At 56.5% G+C, this 10,312-nt stretch overlaps 2 protein-coding genes across 2 annotated transcripts; one reads left to right on the top strand and one right to left on the bottom strand.

Moving 5' to 3' along the window:
• Window positions 1-1,548: 1,548 nt before the first annotated feature.
• On the top strand, window positions 1,549-3,445 carry BKCO1_500022 (glycoside hydrolase family 79 protein; the record flags this gene model as incomplete). Its single annotated transcript, XM_020276812.1, has 2 exons — window positions 1,549-1,699; window positions 1,752-3,445. 2 exons carry the CDS (start codon window positions 1,549-1,551, stop codon window positions 3,443-3,445), a joined length of 1,845 nt encoding a protein of 614 aa, XP_020133948.1.
• Window positions 3,446-4,842: 1,397 nt separating this feature from the next.
• Window positions 4,843-8,932, bottom strand: BKCO1_500021 (c6 and c2h2 transcription factor; the record flags this gene model as incomplete). The annotated part of the gene is made up of 5 exons (XM_020276801.1): window positions 4,843-6,041; window positions 6,093-6,846; window positions 7,244-7,732; window positions 7,794-8,691; window positions 8,745-8,932. The coding sequence occupies 5 exons, from the start codon at window positions 8,930-8,932 to the stop codon at window positions 4,843-4,845; spliced, it is 3,528 nt and encodes a 1,175-aa protein (XP_020133949.1).
• Between the last annotated feature and the right edge of the window lie 1,380 nt (window positions 8,933-10,312).

Here is a 10,312-nt window from a genome sequence, read left to right as displayed (position 1 = left end):
GGCTGGGGCTGCTGTGCTGTCTTGTGGTTTTTCCTTGAAGATCGAGTGGACGGGCTTGTCTGAGGTCGGGACGATGACGGAAGGGCGGTGCAGCACGGTGTTGCGCACCGACATGGGGTGGGGCATCGGCCTCTTCGAGGCTCGTCGCAGGCCTGGCGCCGTCTCGGTGGTGGTCTCGGGCGCGGTCGCAGGCCCGTTGCAGAATCAGGACATGGTGGGGCGGACGTCACGGCTGTGAGAGGAAAGGCGTCCAGCTCCTTTTTCTCCTTCGTTGCTGTTTTGGTCAGTGGCGCTGGCAGCGGCGGGCAGAAGCTCCGTCACAGGAGGCTGGAGGCTGTTTGTCAGGCGCCCGGCTGGAGCTCAGCAGCAGTGGGGCGGCAGATCGGCGAGACGGTGAGAGCGCCGCATAGCACTAGGTAGGAAAAGTCGGCCGTGGAGCTGGAACCCAGGCGAAAGCATCGAGCAGCAGCAGAAAGCCGGTCGGCGGCTCGCAACACGCCCGTCGCGTGGATGCAAATGCCATGGCGCTCTGCGGAGATGAGAGAAAGCAGGGAAGGTGCGCCCGGAACGCGGCTCGCCGCAGGCCTGGGCGGCGCCAGCCAATCCAGCATGCTTTCGGGCGGCTCGCGAGCGCCCGTCACCTAGAGGTTAATTGCCCTGTTTGCGAAGCTCCGTGCGCCGCCCATTGAGCCGCATTTTCCGGCGCTGTGCCGTGCTGCTGCCGTGCTGCTGCCGGCTTGCCTGCTTGGCTGCAGGGCGCTGATCAGACACGCGCGCCGCCGAGCAGCTTCCAAGACGCGAGTCAGAGCGGTGCCGCAGCGCTGTCTCATGCTGTTTTTTCTGTGCGCGCGGAATGCCAGCAGAGAGGCATCTGGGTGTGACATCAGCCGTCGGTGGACGGGCGGCCTGAGCGCCGGCGCAGGGCGCGTGCTTCCGGGGCCAAGCACCAGAAGCAATGCTCCATTGCGCCATGCTCCATCGCGACAACCGATCGCCCGGAGCGCACGGTGCCAGCGCCACGAGAATGGTGCTGGGTGCTCGCCGCAGCCGCCAAGATGCCGTGGGTTGGGCAATCGCGATGCTGCAGGCGTGCAGGCGGTGCTCGAGGGTTGCGGCAAGCGCAGAGGCTGGCAGCTCTCCGCCGGGCAGGGAGTGCCGGATTGCTGGATGCACACAAGGATGCGAGGATGCGCTGCACTGCGAGGGAGGGTTGCGGCGTGAGCTGTCAGCCACAGGCTGGCGACACGCGTCGCAAGGCCAATCCATCACGTCACTCTGCGCGCCTGCAGCTCGCAAGGAAGCGGCGCGGAGGGCAGGAGCCACATCTGCCGCTACCCCAACCCCCCAGCTGCCTTTTATTCTCTGCACGCGCCGGCCCCAGTGCGCCTGCCCGTACCACCACCACCTCCTCCCCAGACTGCCGCTCGCTCAGTCAGTCTCGCGCTGAATCTTCAGCCCCGCTCCGCCCACGCCAGCCTCGTCCTTCTGGAGCTTCCCCTCTCCTTGTTTTCTGCCGGCAGTTTTTAGGACCCCAGCTTCACTTCCAGCATGCTACCAAGGATATCCCGCGTGGCCGGCGCCCTTTCGCTCGCCGCCGCCGTTGCCGATGCCCAGTCTACTGTTTCCATTACGCCCACTGCCGCTGCGGCCAAGGCTAGCGGCATTTCCCAGTACATCCCCCAGGACTTTGCGGGTTTTGGTTCGTCTTCCGTCCCCAGCGCGCGCGCGATCATGGTGCTGACAGTGACCAGGAATCGAGCCTTCCAACCTGTTCTCCTTCTCCGGCGCCGAGACCGCCAATGAGTTTTCCGTGAATCTCATGGAGAACTTGGCCAACTACACCGGCAAGCCTGGCGTAATCCGCCTTGGTGGCAACACCGAGGACTACTTTCTCTACCAGGCCGATATGAAAGAGTACACGATCAAGACGAACGAGAACTCGGTTGGTCAAGGCGCTATCGCCAGTGATGCCGACATCATTGGCCCCTCCTTCTTTGAGGCTGTCAGCAGGTTCCCCAAGGGCACTCCCATCGTCTTTGGCCTGAACCTTGCCTACTTTCAGGCCGACTACCTTGACCAGATTACTCTGATGGCCCAGGCTGTCCTGAACAACCTGACCAACGTCGAGCTGATTGCCTTCGAGATTGGCAACGAGCCGGACTTGTATCTGCAGAACGCCTTCCGCAACGGCACTTGGGACGGCTCGACCTATGTTGACCAGTGGAAAACGCGCGCTGCCGCTGTCTACGAGCGCGTCCTGAAGCCCGCCGGCTTGCCCGTCAACTTTTTCGAGGGCCCCTGCACTGCCAGCACCATCGGGACCACTTTTGAGATGTCGACGCTCGTCGACGAAGGCATTCAGAAGGACGTGGAGAGTAGCAGCAACCCCTACCTGCGCGCCTGGAACCAGCACGACTACCTGTACTTCATCGACGTCTCCACTTTCCCCATCACCGTCAACTGGATGATGAACCTGGACAACACCGATTCGCAGTTCGAGTACTGGGAGGACCAGATCGCCATTGCCCTCAAGACCGGCCTGCCCTACTATCTCCGCGAGATGCAGAGCGTCGGCCCCGTCGGTCTGGAGGGTGTCAGCAACACGTTTGGTGCTGCGCTCTGGAACCTCAACTTCTTCCTCTATGGCGCTGCCATGAACATATCGTCGGTGCAGATGCACATGACCGACAACTCCATGGCCGCTCCTTGGCAACCCATTGACCGCAACGGTGTCGCCAAGAACGTGCGTCCCGTTTATTACGCATATGCTGCCATGGCACAGTTCATCGGTTCGGGCAACGGTACCACTCAGGTTGCGGCTCTCCCCAACGACAATGTTCCTACCGACTACCAGAGCAACGTCCGCATGTATGCTGGCTATGGCGCTGGTGAGCTTACGTCAGTCATCGTCATCAACTCCATGCAGGTCAACGCCACTGGTTCCAAGAGCAACCTGCCCATCTCGCTCTCGCTGCCTGACTACAAGGGTCAGACCCTCTTCCTCTCGCGTCTGACGGCTGATGGCGCCGATTCTACCACCGGTACGACCTGGAACGGCATGTCTTACTCGGATGACGACGGCAAGGCCACGGCTGTCAACGACACTGCCGAGTCGGTCAAGATCGACAGCAGCGGCAAGGCCACCTTCTCTGTCCGCGACTCGGAGGCAGTCATTGCCTACATCGGCGCCCAGCTTGGCAGCAATGCTGTTACTGTCAACGGCACTTCTGTTGACAGGGACAGCTCTGCTTCCTCAACTAGCGCCAGCACGGCCACCCTCGCTGCCATCGCATCGACTACCCTCGCCATCGCCAACAGCATCACCGGATCTGCCGCATCCGCCACCTCCACCAGCTCGGCCGCAAGGACCGGTAACCATGGATATGGCATGACCATGCTTATGGCCTTCACCGTCTTTGCCATTGCCACCTACCAGATTTGGTAAAGAAATGTTTTGTCCCATTTGCCCAAGTTTTACAATTGATTTTCCATCTTCTTCGCATTAGTCCCCGGCGTTCGGCAATCTTGCATGGATGAGCTCATGAAACGGTCACGGTTTTCTCTTTCGACTTCGAGTCACAGCACCGCTACTTGAACAAACCAAGCAAGCAAAGGAACATTAGATTTCACGGCTTTACGGCGTCTTTTTTGCATCAGCGACGGATCTCCTTTTTTTGTTTCGCCTCGCTTTCCTCAAGCGTGGCCGATTTTCTATTGCTTCGTGCAATATCAAGCGAGAGATTCCCTCTTCTACCTTTCTCAAGTGTAGATGGCTTGCTTTTATCTTGTTTTCTTGTTCCTGCCTGTTTCTTTTCGAAGAGATGGACAGGACCAAGAGTAATCACGGCGGGGGAGCACCGATGAGAGGGATACGGTAGTTGGATATGGAGGTGGAGTAGGACGCGCATCCTCTGGGGCATGGATGGACGGTGAAAACAGGTGGATGGTACACAAGAAGCGATTGCCAGAAAGGGATGAAAGGTTGCTTTTTGCTCCTTCCGATTCCGCGGCAGCTGCCTGAGAGAGTGGTGGTTGTAATGTTAATAATTGATGTTTGCAATGTGGTTCAATCTTGTGTGTCTCCTCAACGCTTGTGTTCGCGGTTTGGCCATGGATGTGTGCCTGAGAGGGGTTTTAACAACGCCCCACTCCGCCATGCGTGCTATCATGACCCGTAGCAGACGGTGGACGGACGGACGGATGGATGGATTCAACGGATGGGTAATCAGTTGCCGTTAACGTTTCTTAAACCGTCAATCCAGACACGCGACATTAAAACCTACCTGCTGGTAGGGCTCACGAGCTGGAGTTTTTGCTTGTATCGCGGTGACGTGATAGATCAGGACTCCATGATGTCACGATAATACCGGAACCCTGGTCGTATCCTGGTGGTACGACAGGTCAAAGTCGCATTTATATGAAGACGAAGCAAGTGGGCGCTAACGTTTCTGCTGTAGAGACTACCCGCAGTTTGTCTCACCCTTGTTGACCATTACCTAACTTCCTCGCTCGTGAGACGAGAAGGGTCATTCGAGGCAGAAGGTTCCGAGCTGACTTGGCAGTTCTTTTTTTCAATTGAGCAAGGCTATCCATGGCAGGTGGTTACCAGCAAGGACCTACTTTGGACTGAGTGTATCTCCAAGCTAGTGACAAGGGACATGCCAAAATGGCGCCTGTACTTACCCCATCTTATCCGTAGATAGACGATTGTCTACTTTGCCAGCGTTGACCGAAAGCCTTGTCTGAGTCAACGACATTGCTTGAACGAAAAAGAAAGTCCCTGTAACTTTTTTCCCAACTAATCCAGCCCCATCTAACCAACCACGCCACCCATCCGCCCAATTACGACAGCAGAAACCTCAAATTGTCCCTCTCCGTGACATCCAGTCTGGCCCTCGCCACACGAGCCCTCGCATCAACCTGACTCAACTTCGACTGCCGCGAGGGCGCCTCGACCGCCTGGTCCAAACCATGGAACAACAGCGGCAACATCGATGACTTCCACAAAACGACGTCACTCCGGCTATTAACCCTAGCAGCTACAATCAAGATAACAGCGGTAAAGAACACCAGAGAAGCAGGCAGAATGAACCACACCCAGCGGACGTGCATGTACGTCTCATCGCGAAAGGCGAGGCCGTGGACGACGGTTGCGTTGCCACACTGGCGGATCGTATTGGACATGCTCTCGGCGAGGCCATCCATAGTGCGCGATAGGTTATCGGCTTTGAAGATTGTGTAGTCGAGTTTGAGGTATGAGTCAGATCCTGTTTGAGCTGCGATCTGGTTCGTCAGTTCGGTGGTGAACACAAGACCCATCATATGGGCTGTGCTGGCCATCCCAGCTAAGTTTGTGCTGAAGGAGGTATTCCCAGGAAAGGTAGACGGGGCGGTCAGATTGATCATTGTTTTTTCTCCAGTGGAGAATCCCGTTATGTTGGTTTCTCCAGCCGTCAAGGGCGCACTTGTTATAAGCCCCTGCTGAACTGTGCCATTGCTGATGCGAAAGTCAGAGTAACTGCGACTGCACCAGTAGAACGTGCATTCGGTGTATTGGCGCGAAGGTCGGAATATGCTATCGTGGTCCAAGTGCCCGAGGTCTTTCATGAAAAAGTGATGGGAGATATTCCCATGTACCGTGACCAAACCAAGGTCAACGTTCGTTTCATAGAGATTGATCTGCTTGTTGGCAATGATTGGTAGGTCGGTTGTTGATACAAACTGCTCCCATCTGTTTGAACGATTTTTCGGGCGATGTTTTTCGTAAATTGTATACGTCTGCTGTAGAGACATCCCTGATGGTGCCTTCAAAGAGCAGAAAGTCTCATTTATGACGGATCCTCTTTCTTCTCCCTTCATACGATTGCTTGTGCAAGTCTCGTTTATTTGGCCAGTAATGTCAGCGCATCTGTTGCAAACACCAAGGGTGATGAGATCAGGCCAGGTACAATTTCCGGTTTGGCAGTGGAAAGGCGGACCAAGAGGGCGGTCGAGTGAGCCGCCTAGTACTGCTGCCTGCATATCGGAGTCTGCATACATGCCTGCAATTATAGTTAGCACCAGTTGGGGACTTGGATGCGGACTAGTCTTACCGAACAAATTGCCACTTTGATTGTCGTGTCCCGTATCATATATCTGGGTAACCCGGGTCGTGGCGTCACTGCCGTGCTCGCTTGGAACAGGACGAAGTGGGTAATCGATGATCTGTTGAGCAAATGGATCCACAGCCATACCCGCTATGATGATCAAGCAAGCAAGCGATGCCAGCCAAGCCTTTCTGTACATCCTCCCAAGGAACAGAATGGAGCCCAAAGGGCCCCTGCTCGCATCGTCGAATGTTTGGAGGTCCTGAAGACGCCTGTGATGTTTAGAGAAGTGGAGCCACTTGGCCTGACTGATGCATTCGGTGAGCGGCAGTAGCAGCGCGGATCTAGCGATGGCGGCGAATATGGAAATGAGAGCATTGGGGCGTATCGGCAGGGTCCATTCTGAGAGCCGCTTGCCATTGATCAAGCCAAGTACAATAGCCATAGAGATGACGCAGGCTGTACTGAGAGTGACACTGAGTGATTCCCAGAACCACCAGTCCATCAGGCGCTGTGCTCGAGTTAATTGGATGGGAGCGTTTTCGGATGAAGCAGTGTTCGGGGGATCAGACTTGTCGTTGTTTTCGTTCTCCGAGAAGAGAAGTTGCGCTTGCGAAGAAGGTGTCGGAACGGATTCAAGCTCGATAGCCTTTTCGTATTCAAGCCCCAAGCCGAGTCGGAATTCCCGGCGGTCATCGCTGCTTTCGATGGATGAAGACCACGGCCCGCTTTGGACAGAGCCAGTTGGAGACACTCGAGCCTGTGGTGTATATCAGCTTGCTCAATGAATGGGGATTATGATAAGCATGCCATGGTGGAATTCGTGGAAGCGTGCACAAGTGAGGCCAATCAAGCACAGGGTGCAGAGCTGCGAGCTGCGAGTAAGCGAGTTGTAGAAGTTGAAAGAAGATCGCGTTTCGGTCGGGGACAGAAAGATATATTCATTGCGTACGCGACTACGCTAGGCCCGAAGTGGTAATGCTGCAACTCTGAGGAAGGAGCGACGGTGGCTATCGATAGCACCATCATCCTCTAATTTCAGCATTTTCTCTCTCTCTTACTCACGGTCCCCCGGCCCCCGCGGCCAGGATGTTGCAGATCCAACTCTCCTCCTCATCACCCCTCTTCCCACCCAACCCGCACCTCTCCCTTCTCACCAAAAACTCCCTGACCCCCTCCGCCGTCCACAACTCATCCGGCTCCGGCGCCTCGAACCTCAACTCCCTCCACGACAACAAGCCTGCGCCTCCCTCCAATCCTCCGCCTCCGTCTCCGCTTCCCCCTCCCAATCCACCACCCACCCACTCGCTCACCCTCCACAACCCCACCGCCAACCTCTTCACCTCCTCGACCCTCACCCACGTCACGATTCCCATCACCTCCTTCTGCTTCTCGCCGCCGCCGAACACGCGCATCATGGTCGGGTAGTCGAAGACGCCAAGGCGGCGGCAGGTGGCGACGAGGTCGGCGAGAAGGACGCGGGCGTTGTGCGTCGGGTGCTGGACGTGGTCCGCGGGCCCCGGCGAGGCGAGGGGCAGGCCGTAGAAGGCGGCGAGGATGAGGTGGATCAGCATGGCTTGGAGGGTGGCGAGGGGCCAGGGCGTGGTGGCGCGGTCGGCGGCGTTGGGGGGGATGAGCCATTTGTCCTGAGTGGGGGTGGGGGTGTTAGTGTCGGAACGGAGAGAGGGGGAAAAGGGCTAAACGTACACGCTGCTGATACAGCATCACCATCAACCGCCTGTGGAGATCCAGCGCCACGATCCGGCTTGCCGTCGCCTGACTGCCGCCATCGTCTACAGCACCGCTGCCTCCACTGCAGCCCATCCAAAGACTCGCCGTGACCATTGATAGCAGTAAGAACGGCGGTTCCCGCTCCGCGCGAAACGACCCTTTGTGCAAGAAGAGCCACTTGGGGTGGAAGACGCGCCAGAAGACATCGATGTGGCGGCGGATGCAGGCGAGGTTGGGGAAGTTGGCCCAGGCATGACCACCGCTTTCACTACAGTCCAAACCACCCAAGCCGGCACTCAGACCGCCGTCGTCGTCGAGCGAGAAGTTGTCGGGGATGAGCATCGAGGCGTCGAGGGCGAAGCCGAAATGATTGGGCTGTGGTATTGAGGCGGCGTACGACGACAGATCATGCGTCTGCATGGTGGGGTCGACCGAGTCGACGTCGAATAACGGCGGGGGCGGCTGTTGCTGTGGTAGCAGGGCGCGCGGCGTGGGGAGCTGATCGTTGTCGACGTCGTTCTCGGCGTAGGCGTTCTCGATGAAGAAGTAGGGGTGGGTTGGTGTTGGTGTGGCGCTGCCGTTGTCGTCGCTGCAGAGATCGTCGTCTTGAGTTTGCAGCTGCGGTAGCGGCGGCGGCGGCGGCGGCGGCGGCGCGGCGGGGGCAGCATGGTTATGGGGCAAGTGGTGGATATTGTTATTGCCTCCTAGGCCGTTGTAGGTGCAAGCCAAACCCTTCTCTGAGCACGTCCGGCACGGGGTGTTGCCGTCACAGCGAGTTTTGCGAGAGCGGCAGACGTCGCATGCCTTTGAGGTACGGGACCTGGTCAGCTCGATGTCTTCATCGTGGAGCTCAAGGTGCCGGCGCAGGATATCTCTGGGGACGTGTAAGCATTATCTAGTCGTTTGTTTTGTGGCTAAAAGACTGACCTGCGGAAAAACTTCCGCGAACAATAGTTGCAGGCATATCTCGGCTCCTTGGTGTGCTGTTGAGCATGGCGGTTGAGGTGCTCTTTACGGCGGTAGGCGGATGCGCAGCCGGGATGCTGGCAGCGGAAGACGGCGTGCGGATCGTCGGCGGCGACCTTGCGGCGTTTCGCTCGCGGTTCGTGGCCCATTATTCGCCGGCGGTTGTGCGTATCCCATTGGACGCGGCACTACTGGGCGTCCCGACCGTTCCTGCCGTCATCAGGTAAGCAATAAGGGTACGGGTACGTACAGGTGGGATGCCGACCGTATAAGTACCGGTCCGACCATGCTGCTAAGCATTTCCGGCACGACCCGATGGGATGCCGGTGGGATGACCAAGCAGTGACCAAGCAGCCTCTCACTTCAATGTGGACGTCAGGAGCACGGCTTGGCTTCAACAACCCCAGCATGAGATGCAAGGGTCTCACGACACCGCGTCCGAGGGAAATTAGACTGACTCGAATTGAACATGATGCGCGCTCATCTCTGTCGCTCTGGCTTTGATGTGGTTGCAAACCGCCACCGCTAAGTAATGCCATCGTGCACGGCCCATCCTATACGAGACGCCCAAAATAGAAACACGCTAGACACTCTAAATCCTCTTCATCTTTCGCACCCAGATGAAGAAGGGTCACTTCAAGACGCCAGAGTTTGCAATATTCATCACTGCGATTCAGTAGACGCAATCTCTGCCTCGTCTCCCGGTTGACTACCTACACACCGTCTCCCGACGCTGACATGAGCAAGTAAAGCTTGGACCCCGTAGCTTGCCGCCAAAGTGCTTCCTGATGCAATACGCGCTAAAAACCCCAAACCACCAAGAACAACAGTAATTGCAACCTTCAATCCTCCATGATCAGTTTTTTGTTTTTTTTTCTTCTTTTCCAAATCAGTGTGATGACTTGTGGGAAACGTTACGCCTGAAACACATTGTAGACAACAAGCCCGCATGTTTGGCCAGTTAATTGGCATTTTAGTGTTTTCGCTAAGACACCCATCTATCTTGGCAGGCGGTTGCAGCGTATCGTGATTTTTATACGGTGTGTTTCAGCCTTTATCAATCATGCAGTGCTTCATCAACTTCTCGAACAACGCTGTCACAGTAATTTACCGTGTACTCTGATGATAGGATATCGAGCAGAGAACAGTTATCTGATCGACGAGCCGACAGCAACACAGTTTTCAATCATGACACGATCAAATCAGCTCATAAAACGGCGAGGCAGCCAGAAGTAGGAAGGTCCGTCCTCCAGCAGACCGACATGAATTCAAACACAACGACCGCTCGTTGAAAAAAAACAAGACAACAAGCCCAAGCTCATTCACCAAACCTGGCCATATGAAAAACCCCCTCCCCTATAGCCACACGTGTCTGCGCGTCAGTCCGTAGAACCCCGTGCGCGATCACAGATCCAGCATGCCAACGCACCACCATGATTCGGTGATCGACTGATATCCACCATTTCTAATGCCGCTACAGTTGATCCGAGCCCTACCACAGACTAGTTCACTTTCCTGCCTGCTCCTTT

The sequence above is a fragment of the Diplodia corticola genome (assembly GCF_001883845.1).
Source record: "Diplodia corticola strain CBS 112549 chromosome Unknown scaffold5, whole genome shotgun sequence".
Taxonomy (NCBI): Eukaryota; Fungi; Ascomycota; class Dothideomycetes; order Botryosphaeriales; family Botryosphaeriaceae; genus Diplodia; species Diplodia corticola.
Note: the sequence above shows the minus strand (reverse complement) of the source record. Positions and strands in the feature narration are given on the sequence as shown.